General features: G+C 46.4%; 1 protein-coding gene across 1 annotated transcript in view; it reads right to left on the reverse strand.

Annotated features, from left to right (window-relative positions):
• The window catches only part of LOC147729549 (sterol 26-hydroxylase, mitochondrial-like), a 206,468-nt gene that overhangs the window by 102,007 nt on the left and 88,408 nt on the right, over positions 1-16,053 (reverse strand). The window contains exon 2 of the mRNA XM_086954442.1: positions 3,845-4,035. Coding sequence (XP_086810568.1) covers positions 3,845-4,035 — 191 coding nt within the window. The remainder of the gene's footprint in view (positions 1-3,844; positions 4,036-16,053) is intronic.

Here is a 16,053-nt window from a genome sequence, read left to right on the forward strand (position 1 = left end):
TGCCCTAACGAAATCCTTAGCCTGCACAGATCTCCCTCAGCCTATGACTAATGGGTAAACTCGCCCTTGACACAGTTCTCCCCATAAAACAGTGTTGTCCATGTAAGCGACCGCCAGCCCTATGTTACAATGATGTGTTGAGATCCCAGAGTGGTTGTAAAGTTATGAATAAACTAACCTCACAAAATTAAACTGGAGTTCCGGTCAGCTCTAAAAACTAAAAAAAAGTATTATGCTCCTGAAATTGTTTTGGAAGTTATTCCTAGCTAAAAACAGTGGCGGCCGGTGACTTTTGAAAGTGGTGAGCGTAAAAGTAATTTGTCACTTCCACCTAGAGAGCAAAGCTAGTGACACCAACTGACCCAACAGGGTGTCTGGCTTCTGGCTGAAGAACATTGTCTCCACATTCACCAGGGAGGCAAATGAATGCTTATATGATCAACATTAGCACAAACACAACAATATAACTCAGAACTAGTGGAGGCAAATTGTAAGTGCTAGGTCAAGCAGCATAAAAAGGGAAACATCTAAATATATTTAGCATTTTGTAATAATTCGCATGGTTACTGCTAGCATATGCCAGTCTATGCTATTACTTGCAAATTCACTGTATGCCATTTTGGCTACTGAAATCAGCTGGTAGCAATCGGGTCAAACCCGGTAGGAAAGGGCAGCCTGTGCTGTAAAACAGCAAAATCAGCCGGTGTAATTACAAAAAGAAACTGATCATCTCAAACTATAAAACACATGAATAAATGCCAGCTGTAAGTAAAAAGAAATGGTCATGTTTTGCGTAGCTCTGAAGTTCACATCTGGAGCTCTGAGCTCATTTCTGAGGGCCACGTAAGGAGCATTATGTGTGGTTCTAGGAGCCACACCCAGAGAGTTCTGTGTCCATTTTTAGAGGCCATAGTTACAGTATGGTATGCTGTATGTACAACTTTATTAAGGCCCAGAACATCTGTTTCAAAAGTATCGATTAGGTTTTAATTCGGTTTATTCAGACAATATACCGCCGAATGCAGACTTTCTTAAATGTGCTTCAAACCTAAAAAACCCAGACATTTCTATTGGTGGAGAGAATTGCTAACAAAGAGCTGCACAAAATAGCAATTGAATGCTTATACATTGTTGGAGGCGTTAAAGAATTGCATATCTTCTGAATTTGAATGACGTTGAACTGTAAAGCGCTCTGACACCCAAGTTTTGTTTCTTGTTCGCTCTATAGAAAACACTGAATAACCCAACGGTTGAACGGAGCTCACCCAAATCCTACTCTATATGCATTTTGATAACACATCTAGGGGCAGATGTATCATCCGTTTTTTTAATCGCAAAAGCTGCGATTCGCAAAAGAGCAGCGTTTGCGACTAAAAAAATGGAAAATGCGATGTATGATGAAAATCGCATCGCAAAATTAAGGAATTGCAAGATTTGCGATTCCTTAATTTTGCACAAGCATTTAAGGAATCACAAAAAGTGATTCCTTAAATGCTATGTAAGAAGCAATCAAGTTTTGCGATTCCACCTTAAGAAATCGCAGATTACCACCAACTTCAAGTTGGTGGTAATTTGCGATTTCTTTCACAAATGCATTTTTGGGCATTTTTGAAGGTGCCATATGGCGCACATACATGCCCTTAGGGCATGTATGTGCGCCATATGCGCACACATGTTCATTTCAGGGGTGCATCAGGGTGTCCTTTATTTTGCGCAAGCATTTAAGGAATCGCAAAAAGGGATTCCTTAAATGCTATGTAAGAAGCAATCAAGTTTTGCGATTTCACCTTAAGAAATCGCAAATTACTACCAACTTCAAGTTGGTGGTAATTTGCGATTTCCTTCGCAAATGCATTTTTGGGCATTTGTGAAGCTGCCATATGACGCACACACATGCCCTTAGGGTATGCATGTGCGCCATATGCGCAAACATGTTCATTTCAGGGGTGCATCAGGGTGTCGCAATCTGAGAATAACTTCCCATTCATTCCTATGGGCCTCCTGGGCCATAGAAATGAATGGGAAAGAATTCCTTAATTGCGATTCACAATTTGTTAATCGCAATTAAGGAATATTAAGAAATCGCTAAAAAATTGCGATTTTCTGCATACATCCCATTTTGCAATTCTCAAATAGCAATTTCTAAAAAATCACCATTTGAGAATCGCAAATGAGGGTGTTGATACATCTGCCCCCTAGTTACACTGCTGCGTGGTCAAACATGTCAGACACAAAAATGCTCAGAATAGAGAGGGAAGGGATAGTGAGGATAATGGTGAAGGCTATGAAAGGTCAGGTTATAAGGGTGTTTAGTTTTTCTGTGAGTTCTCTGAATTGATTACCATTTATCAGCTTGAGTCTTAGGGCCCGATTTATACTTTGGCGGATGGATTAACTACCGCCGCCATGGGGGAGTACTTTGCTCCTACCATGGCGAGAGTGCTCTGCCTACCAAAGTTAGAGATGTCCGCCAGCCCAGTGGACATGTCTTGCATTTGGTGGAACCGCCAACACCGCGGTTCCTGTAAATGCATTGAAAGTCAACATGATGGAGGCGTACGTTAAAGTGGCATTGCTTATGTAGGCGGAGGAGATGGAGTCGTCTCTGCCACCTACAAACTGAAGTTCAGCCCGACTCTAAATGAAGCGGGCAGAACATTGCTTTGAGGGAGTGTGTACCCCTTTCCAGTCTAAATTAGGCCCTTAAACCATTTGACTTTTCCAAGTTCAAAATCACTGAAACTCTTTATGTCTCTCACTGGTCAAAAATAGATTGAAATTGATGCCTTTGTTTTTTGACATAATACTATGAAAAAATGTGAAGTGCTGAGGTGACTCCGCAATATCTTCTTTAGACAGTAGCAACCTCGACCCGTACTGTAGGACTTTTGTGTGATGGTGGTTTGTAGACTTGTGTGTGGTTTACCCAGTTGTGATGAAGGTCCAGTTCAATTAATTAATTAATTAATTAATTGCAGGTTTATATAGCGCTAGGATCGACTCCCGGAGGAGTATCTCCGCGCTTCGACCGCTGCGAAACCCTTCCTGGCTTCCCTGAGAGATGGTCCCTTAGTGGGTATCTCCAGGGTGAGACCAGGCATCCCCGGCGGTCTGGTGGGGCCGTTAGTGAAGATGAGGCAAGCTAATGCCCAGAGTTGCCGAGTGTGATCGCTGATCAGAGTGGGCACCGAGGCGAGAGAATTATCGAGTCCGCTGACCCTGGTCCAGAAACCTGCAGTGCCGGGAATCGAACCCTGGTCCCGGGCCGTCCTCTGCTCTCGGGTCTGCCGCCTCTAACCAGTGAGCCACACTACTTCACAATGACCGAAAAGCCATCACTGGGATACAACTGTATTAAAATCTATTGTGCCTCATCCTTTTGTGACTCACTCAAAACGTTGTCATAGGGAATAACAATGGTTTTTGTTTTTAAAATTCATTTTTGGTAATAAATGAAAATATTTTCTGATGCTTTTTGTTTATCTTTTTAAAATATATATTTGTGTAAACATATGTTTGAAATACATTTGTTGTGTTGATTACATACGCTCTGTGCTTCCCTCCTTCTCCATTCTATTGTGTTATTTATAGTTTAGTTTCACCTGATTTGTTATTATTTTAATATTAAAGTACTCCTCCTAGGGATAGCCTTGTTGATTATTTGAAGACCATGAAAGGTGAATGTTTAGGCAAGAGGCAGGCATGACCAGAATGGATGGGGCAGAAAGCTCTAAGACCACAGTCTATGCACCTGTGGGGGTAAGACCCGGCATTCCCTTTCATATCCTTTTAGAAGCAGTAGAGAGATGACTAGCATTATCTGGCATAAAAATCCCACTCTTACTCAGTCAAGGGCCCATAGGCAAACTCTCTCAAGTCCCTGTGTTCTTTCCAGAGGGCCATGTCATTCCTCATGGGGTATTTCCCTTCGTGCCGCAGCACCCACTCCGCAATCTCTGGCGATGCGATGTTCATGTTCTTGTACCGTCCGAATGTGGACTTCCACATGGTCCCGTACATCTTCTTATATACCAGCTGCAAGACACAAGCAAGTCAGTGGAAAATCAATGGCAGAGCCCATATGTCTGATAATGATAACTTTTATACATTTATGCCCACATGCATCATTGAGAATTGCATTCGCAAACGGTGCGAATCGCAATTTTCGGCCGTTTGCGAAAGCAATTCTCAAATTTGGGATGCATCATGCTTTTCGCAATTTTAGGAATCGCAACCATGTTGCGATTTCTAAAATTGCAATTGCATTTAAGATATCGCAATTTGAGATTTCTTAAATGCAATGCATGAACATTTTTAATTTGCGAATTCGCAAATAGGGAGGGGTAAATTAGCATGAAGTTGACCTTCATGCTAATTTGCGAAAAACTTCCAAAAATGCACAAAAATGCATTTTTGAAACTTTCATGTTACACACACACATGTCTTTGGGACATGTGTGTGTGAAACTTGCACTTAAAGTTACATTTCAGGGGTGCAGGGGGGGGTCCTTTGGACCCCCCTCTGCACCCTTGAAAATGCATACACAAATTGCGATTCGCAAAATGCTAATCGCAATTTGTGAATGCCTTCCCATTCATTCCAATGGGCCTCTTGGCCCATAGGAATCAATGGGAAGGGATTCCTTAATTGCGATTCGCAAATTGTGAATCGCAATTAAGGAATTTTTAGAAATCGCAAATAAAAATGCGATTTTTTGATGCATAGCAATTTGCGATTTCTTAATTGCGATTCCTTAATTTTCGCAATTAAGAAATCGCAAATGCTAACTTTGATGCATGTGGCCGTTGGTCATTTCTGTGTGATGTCAATAACAGGTTTTACTATTGCACAGTTTAATGGTACTCAATTTATGAAGCCTGAAGAATGGAATTCTTGGCCACCCGAAAGGTTTCTGAAAATATTGCAACACCCTTTAGAAAAGCAATAAGACATAAAAATAGACAGATTCTAGAATTAAGAACTACTGTTCAGGTATAAAGAGAATATAGCCAAAAACTTCAAATGGTGCCAAAGTAAAGGGTGGGATGTGAGAGTTTACTTTCTGCAGCCGTGGCTGTAATTGACAGTTGTTTCAGTGGCCGCTAGGAGGGCCTGTGGTGCTCCTACTAGTTCAGTGTATGAGTGCAGACTACGTATATGGACTCTTTCAATCTGGTTGTGCTGAGGAGTATACACTAGTGGTGAAGCAGATGGGAACATGTGCTATGATAAATAGTTTCTTCAACTCTGAGAAGGAGGTGTTCCAGGAGATCACAAGCTAACTGGCGAAGAATCAAGTAGAAACTGTGGAATGTGACCAAAGAAGCCTGATTAAATGCTAATTGGTGAAATAGCAAGTCTCAAAAAAATTTGATGAAAAACTAAAGTGTTGTTATCTAAAGCATACATTAAGTGATCCTCAACAACTTATGACTCAATAATTGACCTACACAAAAACCTTGACATTGGATTCCACCAATAGGCATAAAAGTCACAGCTCTTTTTCACAATTGATGCCTTGAAGTGAAGCAGTACACAGAAAGGGTGGAGAGGGCAGTAGCGATCAGTGACACTGCTTAGTGCAGAGAAAGCCTTTGGCGAGGAGTGGAAGACTTCAACTTTAGAAGGCTGAAGGTGTGAGCGTTGGTGCTGTAATGGAAAGTGGAAAGTGGAAAATGATGCTGCAGGGCAGACACACAGCCATAATTCAGATGTGTAGAGTGAATTACAATGTTTTGGAACAGATGAGATAGGGGTATCCATTATCATTTCTTTTTTTGCCATTGCTATAGAGCAACGAGCTTGTTTACAGAGGTAAGCAATGGACAAGAGACAGATATGTAGCTACGATGTGTTGGTTAATGGGGCCAGACCAGTCGAGATTGTCAACCACATCCTGGAGGAAATTGAAACATTTGGAATGATTTTAGGGGTTACAGTAAATTGGGTCAAATGGTACATCCCAGTTATATTTGAAAATCTGTTCCCTCAAAGACTGTAAGAATTTTGCTAAAGACCTATTTGGCATCTAACCCTGGGTACAATACTTAAAACCCAACCCACTTACCAGAGTCCCTTTTAATTTCTTCATTTAAATGCACAATCTAAGTTCAAACCCAGCCTAAACCTCTGTGCTAAAGTTACAGACACACTTTTTGAAAAAAGCTAAAGCACTAGGGGCCAGATGTACTAACGTGTTTTGCGGGCGCAAATAGGTTTTAGACCCATTTGCTACCGCAAAAAACGTGTGGCCCATGTACTAATCCTATTTTGTGAGTCGCAAATCAATTTAACACTCACAAAATAGGATTAGCGACTCGCTATTGGAAAGGGGTGTTCCAAGGGCGTCCCTTCCTTATTGCGACTCCTGAAGCTATATATGACTATGCAAAACAGTTGCAGTTTATCAACCTTCATAAAAGGGTGGTAAACCACTCGCAAATGGCGAGGGGACCCCAGGGAACCCCTTCCCATTTGTGAGTGGCTCTCAAAATATTTTTTAAGGGTAGGCAGTGGTCCCAGGAACCACTGCCTGCCCTTAAAATATGAAACTGAAAAGTTTCATTTTTATTTTTTAAATGCTTCCCGTTTTCCTTTAAGGAAAATGTGCTGCATTTAAAAAAAACTGTTGTATTTCTTTTAAAAAAACGGCATTATTTAAAAGACATGGTGGCCTTCCCTTGCAGTGCCAGACATTCCCAATGGGGTCGAAAATTGTGAAAAACTCATTAATACATGTATGAGGCATGCAATTTGCGACCTCATTGGGAATCGCAAACAGTGTCTCAGACACTTGTGCATTCCAAATTGCGAGTCGCAAATTACGAGTCCCTAATGCGATGCAGTTTGCGACTCACAAATTGGTGGGTCGTGCATCTGGTTCTAGACGTCTTTCTTGATAAAAAAATGAAATCTAGAAACGGGACTAACTGAGCTTGGACTCCTGAATGGTATCAAATCCTTCATCCCAGAAAATCATTTCAAACAAGTGATTCATGCACAGGCTGGACTCCGGGAACTTCTCCTCGCCTCCTCCAACTTGCATTCCAAGCAGCGGCCGGACTGTCCACTGGTGTCTGAAAGAGAGATCAGATCTGTCCCAACCTCATCACACTGGACGGCCTTTCCTTTGAAGCAAAAGGTATTACCATTTAGGCTGCACATTGACATGGCCCTATGTATCTGGGAACTAGTCATTTCAGGACAACTTTATCACTTTCATAGAATCACATCTTTCAAAGTTCAAAACTCTAAGGCAGTTCTTTTGCGAGAGTGGACCAATGGTCTGTGACTTTACTTTTTGTGCTGGAAAATAACAGTGGGCTGTGATACCGCCCTGCGTAATTACCAGTGGCTGAAATAAATGCAAGCATCACTACAACACGTTTTTGTCCACTTCATTGCAACGCCTTAAGTGGCACGGGTATGCCCAGCCAGAGTTAGAAAAGGCTCTAAGCGGGTGTATATCTGACTTAGGGCATCAGAGTTTGAAACAATACCATCCCATTAGACATGTCTACTGTTGTTAGAAACAACTATGGCCCCTGAGACCGAATCTTTGGCCAGGTTTACCCGTGTACGGCTGCCCCCAAGAGTTAAGAGGAAGGGGAAGTGGTCACTCTCATATCTTTTCTCAACCCTCGTGTCAATCAGTGTGGCCTAAGAATAAAGATCTCAGAAAAAGTAGTCCGTATTATTTCAATTAAGGCCCCTTCTGAAAGTAGGGTGCCTCTTTGGATCTGAGGGAGCACAGCATTACAGGTTCTTAGTTGACATGAGAGTGATGTGTCACTACCACAGCTGCACCTGCTGCTGTTTCACTTACCTGCTCTTTTGTTGTCTTATCGAAACCCTCCTTTTCCTTTCAACAACAATGGTTACATGGGATGTAGTGATCCACTTGGTCCACTTAGTCACATGATATCACAATCACGCAGCACGCCCCCGAGGGCTAATGATAAATAAAGGACGCCTGTGTGGGCTCCATATATAGGTGCGGGTAGACCTGATCCACTCTGAAGGACAAATGGATTAAGGCCGTCACCACATGAAGCTCAGCACTAGACTACAAGGCTTCCTGGAGGGAGCAGTGAGATCCAACGCTGCTCATCTGATCAGCTTATTAATGATTAAACTTGGTAATAGCGTTTACCTCATTCTCCCAAAGTAAATTTTAATGGCGAAAGCGGATCAATAATAAAATGTCAAAAGTGGATAAATGAGGCCACAAATTCTCCTACATCACTATAGTCTCAGGAAACTGCCCAAGCTAAAAATAGTGTTCAGAGTCAATGTCAAAATGTCTGCAGCACAAACAAGGGCACCAAGAAATGTCACTTAAAGAAGATCCGGCTTTACACCCATTCGCAAGATCTCAGATGGGAACGAGGGGTTCTGGCGGATTACGAAACGAGGAGAATCCACTGCGGTCATCATTCCAGGCAGACGAAAACAAATCAAGGAACTGATTACGATTTGGTGGATGGGAAACACCATCACACACGTGACGGATATCACGTCCGCCATATTCCAAGTTCCATAGGATATGATGAAATTGTACTGTGTGAAGCGACCTATGAACTAATAGGTTGCATGACAAACTCCCCAATCAGACAGCAAAATAAACTGTATGATGAATATTAATTAGGCAGGTCAATATTTTTGACCATTTCTGATTGGTGGCAAATGCAGGGATGGTGGCCCCAACTGAACAGCCTGCGTCCCGGGCTGCCCATGAGAATTCTCTAAGGGGGGGCGTCCCAAAGCGACACTTCTCCTTTAAGAATTAGATAACATCCACTTGAGGAGTTGAGAAAAGTCATTATGAATTGCAGATAGCAAGACCCCTCCTAAATGTGGTTCGTGATGACTCCAACATACCTTTCGGCAGTCGGGGACGCTTTCATGACCTGCAAAACGGTTTAAACATGTCAAACCCCTCTTTTGTGGTTTTAAACCCAGTGGTTTTGTACATGGTTTCTGCAGACCGCGATCCTGACCGCTCCCTCCTCCCTTCCCTTGTGGGCACCAGAGCTGGCTCCAAACACCCGCAGCTCCTGCATGGACGCACCCATGGGGCAGGCGGGGTGACAGCCAGGCTGTGCAGGCATCAGGCCGCATCAGTGGTGGAATGTGGGGTCGGCCGGAGAGGTGGGATGGTGAGAGGGCTGTGTGATGCAGGCTGAGGTCAGCCCAGCAGCAGGCCTCAGAGAGCTCCATGGAAGCCCCCGAGCACCTGCAGATCAGGCAGCAGCAAAGCACGCGCCCACCAAGCTTCACTCATACTGTGGTAACAACCCCCCTCGGGTTGGCTTTGGTGTGAGCACAGGTTTGACAAATGTCAGTGCCACACACACTGCACAGCAAGAGCAGAGTCATCAGTAGTGCACTCTTCCCTCGCACACATATTAAGAGGGAGAGCGCTGGTAAATCTACTGCAAGCTTCCCTCACGCACATATTAGGAGGTAGAGCGCTGGTAAATCTACTGCACGCTTCCTTCACACACATATTACGAGGTAGAGCGCTGGTAAATCTACTGCAAGCTTCCTTCACACACATATCAAGAGGTGGAGCGTTGGTAAATGTACTGCAAGCTTCCCTCACACACATATTAAGAGGTAGAGCGCTGGTAAATCTACTGCAAGCTTCCTTCACACACATATTAAGAGGTAGAGCGCGGTTAATCTACTGCAAGCTTCCCTCACACACATATTAAGAGGTAGAGCGTTGGTAAATGTACTGCAAGCTTCCCCCACACACATATTAAGAGGTAGAGCGCTGATAAATGTAATGCAAGCTTCCCTCACACACATATTAAGAGGTAGAGCATTTGTAAAAGTACTGCAAGCTTCCCTCACACACATATTAAGAGGTAGAGCGCTGATAAATGTAATGCAAGCTTCCCTCACACACATATTAAGAGGTAGAGCATTTGTAAAAGTACTGCAAGCTTCCCTCACACACATATTGAGAGGTAGAACGTTGGTAAATGTACTGCAAGCTACCCTCACACACATATTAAGAGGTAGAGCGCTTGGAAATCTACTGCAAGCTACCCTTACACACATATTGAGAGGTAGAGCGCTGGTAAATGTGATGCAAGCTTCCCTCACACACATATTAAGAGGTAGAGCGTTGGTAAATGTACTGCAAGCTTCCCTCGCACACATATTAAGAGTTAGAGCGTTGGTAAATGTACTGCAAGCTTCCCCCACACACATACTAAGAGGTAGAGCGCTGGTAAATGTACTGCAAGCTTCCCTCACACACATATTAAGAGGTAGAGCGCTAGTAATGTAGTGCAAGCTACCCTTGCACACATATTAGGAGGTAGAGCGCTGGTAAATGTACTGCAAGTTTCCCTCACACACATATTAAGAGGCAAAGCATTGGTAAATGTACTGCAAGCTTCCCTCACACACATAGTAAGAGGAAGAGCGTTGGTAAATGTACTGCAAGCTTCCCTCATACACATACTAAGAGGTAGAGCACTGGTAAATGTAGTGCAAGCTACCCTCACACACATATTAAGAGGTAGAACGTTGGTAAATGTACTGCAAGCTTCCCTCACACACATATTAAGAGGTAGAGCTCTGGTAAGTGTACTGCAAGCTTCCCTCACACACATACTAAGAGGTAGAGCGCTGGTAAATGTACTGTAAGCTTCCCTCACACACATATTAAGAGGTAGAGAGCTGGTAAATGTAGTGCAAGCTACCCTCACACACATATTAAGAGGTAGAGCGCTGGTAAATGTACTGCAAGTTCCCTCACACACATACTAAGAGGTAGAGCACTGGTAAATGTACTGCAAGCTTCCCTCACACACATACTAAGAGGTAGAGCACTGATAAATGTACTGCAAGCTTCCCTCACACATATACTAAGAGGTAGAGCGTTGGTAAATGTACTGCAAGCTTCCCTCACACACATACTAAGAGGTAGAGCGCAGGTAAATGTACTGCAAGCTACCCTCGCACACATATTAAGAGGTAGAGCGCTGGTAAATGTACTGCAAGCTACCCTCACACACATATTAAGAGGTAGAGCGCTGGTAAATGTACTGCAAGCTACCCTCACACACATATTAAGAGGTAGAGCGTTGGTAAATGTACTGCAAGCTACCCTCACACACATATTAAGAGGTAGAGTGCTGGTAAATGTACTGCAAGCTTCCCTCACACACATATTAAGAGGTAGAGTGCTGGTAAATGTACTGCAAGCTACCCTCACACACATATTAAGAGGTGGAGCGCTGGTAAATGTACTGCAAGCTTCCCTCACACACATACTAAGAGGTAGAGCACTATCTGTATGATTTGACAGGATTACAGTTCTGCTCAGGGAATCTTAATAATATTGGTAAACTTATGCAATTGCCAGCAATTGCTAACTAACAGTGCAGGGTGGTGTCTGTTTAGATTCCCTTTGGATGCATATTAAAATATCAGGAACCAGAATAGAAAAAACCATCAAGATTTTGCGCAGCAGAGACCTCACTGCCCATTTGTAGTTCAAAGTTCAAAGTTAAGTTTATTATGATTTGGCTCTCGTTGAGGGCCACATAAAAAAAATACATACGTATTAACATAGCAATAATACATAAAAGCTACATACGACAACAGGAATAACCACTAATTATCTGCCAGTAATGCAATCATCAGCATCTCCCGGAAGCACATTAATATATATCTAAAAACTCTTTAAAATATTTAAAAATTCTAGAACAGAACATTTCGTTAGGGGGGCAATAGAGTGCATGGAAAAACATTTTTACATTCACAATTCCCAATTGTAAACAAATTGGTACTGCTCAGGGAATCTTAATAATATTGGTAAACTTATGCAATTGCCAGCAATTGCTAACTAACAGTGCAGGGTGGTGTCTGTTTAGATTCCCTTTGGATGCATATTAAAATATCAGGAACCAGAATAGAAAAAACCATCAAGATTTTGCGCAGCAGAGACCTCACTGCCCATTTGTAGAATTCATTAAAGTTCACATTGAACTCTCCCCACTGAGCCCTACAAACAACCTGACCCTCCCACGTCAGAAAAACTGCCCTGCCGGAGAGACCTAAAAACTAACCCGACCGTCTCCGAACCCTACAAACTACCCCGACCACCCACTGAGATTTTAAAAAGTACCCTGACCCCCGCAAAGCAGTAAAAAGTAAATGACCTCCTGAGCTCTAAAAACTACCCTGACCTCCCCTGAGCCCTAAAAACTTCCTCCACCCCTCCACCCCTGAAAACTACCCCAATGCTTCCTGAGCCCTAAACACTACCCTGCCCCCGACACCTAAAAATCACCCCAACCCTCGAGCGCTAAAAACAACCTTGATCTCCCCCTTGAGCCCTAAAAAGTATCCCAACAACCACTAAACCCTAAAAACGACCCGACCCCCACTTAGCCCTAAATCCTCCCTCCCTCTGCCCAAGTCCTGAAAACAACCCCCAACCTCACAGCCTAAAAATAAAACCCTAACCCTTAAAAACGACCCCTATCGCCCAAAACCCAGACCCACTTACCTCACCTCATCCTCTTCCGATCCTTCCCATCCTTCCTGTTCCTGGGCCTACCCATGCCTGCATCTAGGCCACACAAATCAATCAATCAATCATTTAATTTGTAAAGAGCACTACTTACCCATAAGGGTTTCAAGGCGCTGGGGGGGGGGGGGCAGTGCTGCTGCTACTGGGCGAAGAGCCAGGTCTTGAGTTGTCTCCTGAAAGTCAGCAGGTCTTCGGTTTGTCGTAGGTAGAGGGGAGGGTGTTCCAGGTCTTGGCGGCGCGGTGACAGAAGGACCTGCCTCCAGAAGTGGCTCTGTGGATGCGCAGGACAGTGGCCAGGGCATTGTCAGCAGAGCGGAGTTTCTTGTTTGGTACATAGAAGGAGAGTCGACTGTTGAAATAGGCTGGTCCGGTCTTGTGGAGTGGCTTGTGTGCGTGGATCAGGAGTTTGACGGAGATTCTCCTGTCAATGGGGAGCCAGTGCAGGTTCCTCAGTTGGGGGCTGATGTGGTTGTGGCGCGGGACGTCGAGGATCAGGCGTGCAGAGGCGTTTTGGATTATGTGCAGTCTGTTGATGATCTTGGAAGATCTTGCGAAGCATGCGGAGGGTGTTGAAGCAGGTGGAGGAGACTGCTTTGACTTGTTTGGTCATGTTGAGTTTTGAGTCAAGGATGACTCCCAGGTTGCGTGCATGGTCGGTGGGGGCCGGGGGGGTCCCCAGTGATGCGGGCCACCATGAGCCATCCCATGCTGAGGGGTTGGACCCGAGGATGAGGATCTCCGTCTTTTCTGAGTTCAGCTTAAGTCTGCTTTCCTTCATCCAGTCGGCGACTGCCTTCGTTCCCTGGTGGAGGTTGGATTTGGCGGTGAGAGGGTCCTTGGTGAGGGAGAGGATCAGCTGCGTGTCGTCGGCGTAGGAGATTATGTTGAGGTCGTGCTGTCGGGCAATTCGTGCTAGTGGTGCCATGTAGATGTTGAACAGCGTCGGGCTGAGGGAAGATCCTTGTGGGACGCCACAGATGACTCGGAGGCCTCGGACCTGAACAGGGGGAGGCAGACTCTCTGAGTTCTACCGGAGAGGAATGAGGTGGTCCAGTCCAAGGCCTTCTCCCAGATGCCTGCATCTTGGAGTCGTGTGCGTAGTGTGCGGTGGCAGATGGTGTCGAAGGCGGCGGAGAGATCCAGGAGGATGAGGGACACCGTCTCTCCGTTGTCTAGAAGGATCCTGATGTCGTCTATGGTGGTGATGAGGGTGGTCTCGGTGCTGTGGTTGCTGCGGAATCCTGATTGGGAGGGGTCCAGGATGTTTTTGTCTTCGAGGTGACGGGTGAGCTGGGTGTAAACTATCTTCTCGATGACCTTTGCTGGGAACGGAAGGAGGGAGATGGGTCGGAAGTTCTTGAGTTTGCTCGGATCTGCCTTGGGTTTCTTCAGTAGGGCGTTGATTTCTGTGTGCTTTCAGTTCTCAGGGAAGGTGGCGGTCTGGAAGTAGAGGTTGATGATTTTGTGCAGGTGGGGTGCGATGGAATTTTTGGCTTTGTTGAAGATGAGGTGTGGGAGAGGGTGGGAAGGGGATCGGGAGTGGATTGTGCCCACGGTCTTGATTGTGTCCTCGATACTCACGTTGGCCCGGGTTGTCAGGGTGTCGTGGGCGGTGGGGTGCGGTGGGTCCGGTGCGGTGAGGCCTGCAGGGGTCATCCGGGGTTTGAGACTGTCATGGATGTCGGTGATTTTCCGGCGAAAAAAGGTGGCGAGGGAATCGCATAGGGCTTGCTATGGTGGGATGTCGTTGGTGCTGGAGCTGGGGCTGGAGAGTTCCTTCACGATGGTGAAGAGCTCCTTGCTGTTGTGTGCGTCGTTGTTAAGGCGGTCTGTGAAGGAGGTCCTGTTGGTGGTCCTGATGAGGTGGTGGTGGTTGCGGATGGCGTCTTTGTGGGCAGTGCGGCTGTCCGGCATCTTGTAGCTGTGCCATATGTTCTCAAAATTTCCGTCAGGTGCGTTTTGAGTCGAGGAGTTCCGGGGTGAACCAGCTGACTCTTTTGCTGGTGTCTCTGTTGGTGGGTTTTTTCAGCGGGGCTACGGTGTTGGTGCAGTCATCCATCCAGCGTTTGAGGGTGAATGCACCATCATCTGGGTTGGTGGGGTTGGTCGGAGGGTTGAGCGCGAGGCTTGTCTGTAGTTGTTGTTCAGTGACTTTGCCCCAGCAGCGGCGGGGGGTCTGTAGGGTGCGGTGGTGTGTGAGGGATTTTCAAAGGAAGAAGTGGATGCAGTGGTGGTCTGTCCAGGTGAGTTCGGAGCCGTGGCTGAAGGTGATGTAGGGGCTTGAGGAGAAGATGGCATCTAGCGTGTGACCGGCGATGTGGGTCGGCGTCGTGGCGAGCTGTTTCAGTCCGAGGTTGTCGAGGTTGTCGATCAGGGTGGAGGAGTTGTTGTCGTTGTTGTTCTCCAGATGATAGTTCAGGTCTCCGAGGAGGATGTAGTCGGTGGAGGTCAGCGGGTGCCTCTTAGGGTGGTCATGGGGTGGATCTGGAAGTGCATGTGTTCGGCGGTGCTAAGGGTGTCGTTGGTGTTTGTTGAGACCCTGATGGTGTTTTTGTGGACGATGGCGATTTCTCCTCCGGCCCTGTTGGTGCAGTCTCTGCGGGGGATCTTGTACCCGTCTGGGATGGCTATGGCGATGCCTGGCGAGGAGGCTTCGTTCATCCAGGTCTCTGTCAGGAAGGCGACGTCTGGTGATGCGGTGTCGAGTAGGTCCCAGAGTTCGACGGCGTGTTTGTGTGCGGAGTGGGTGTTGATTAGGATGCATCTAAGCTGGTTGTGTTCCATCATGGTGGGCGTCTCGGCGCTTACGAGGCAGGAGAAGCTGCAGTTCAGGCAGGTGAAGGTTCCGTGGGTGTGCTTCGGGGCGGCCTTGCAGCAGGTGTGGGTCCTTCCTGGGTTGAGAGCAACGAGGGTGTTGGCGTCGTAGCGGCGGCAGTCCTCGTGGCTGCTGCGGGGGGGAGGGACTCTGGCTCAGGGCGCGGTCCAGGCACGGACGGGCGCAGACAGGCTGCCTTAGGCGTGCCTTCGGCGCACCAGCGGCGCGGCCGCGCATCGGCTGCCATATATGGGGAGGTGGGGAGGGAGGAGCGGCTTGGAGGCGGGAGGCGAGGGTCGGATGGAGCGAATGGGCATGGAAGGGGCGGGGCTGCAGGGGAAGTAGCGGCGGGGACGGGGGAAAGGAGACAGGCGCGGGGCACAGACTCAGGAAGGGGGCACAGAAGTCAGTACAAGGGGTACCAAATCAAAGGGGCAAAGAAGTCAGAGAGGGCACAGAAGTCAGTCTGTAAAAATAAAAGGGGGCACAGAGGTTGGCGAAGGGTACAGAATTCAAAAGGGGGCACAGAAGCAAAGTGGTGAGGAGTGGGCAGACAGATAAAGGCACACACAACAAGCGGCAACGAACCTAAGGCCACCACTGGCCACCAGGGATGAGGCGTAGGTGGATGCCTGCGGGTGGCGGAGCTGCAGCGGGGGGAGCGACCTACCAGGGAAGGTCA

The sequence above is a fragment of the Lissotriton vulgaris genome, chromosome 2_1 (genome assembly GCF_964263255.1).
Source record: "Lissotriton vulgaris chromosome 2_1, aLisVul1.2, whole genome shotgun sequence".
In the NCBI taxonomy this organism is placed as follows: domain Eukaryota; kingdom Metazoa; phylum Chordata; class Amphibia; order Caudata; family Salamandridae; genus Lissotriton; species Lissotriton vulgaris.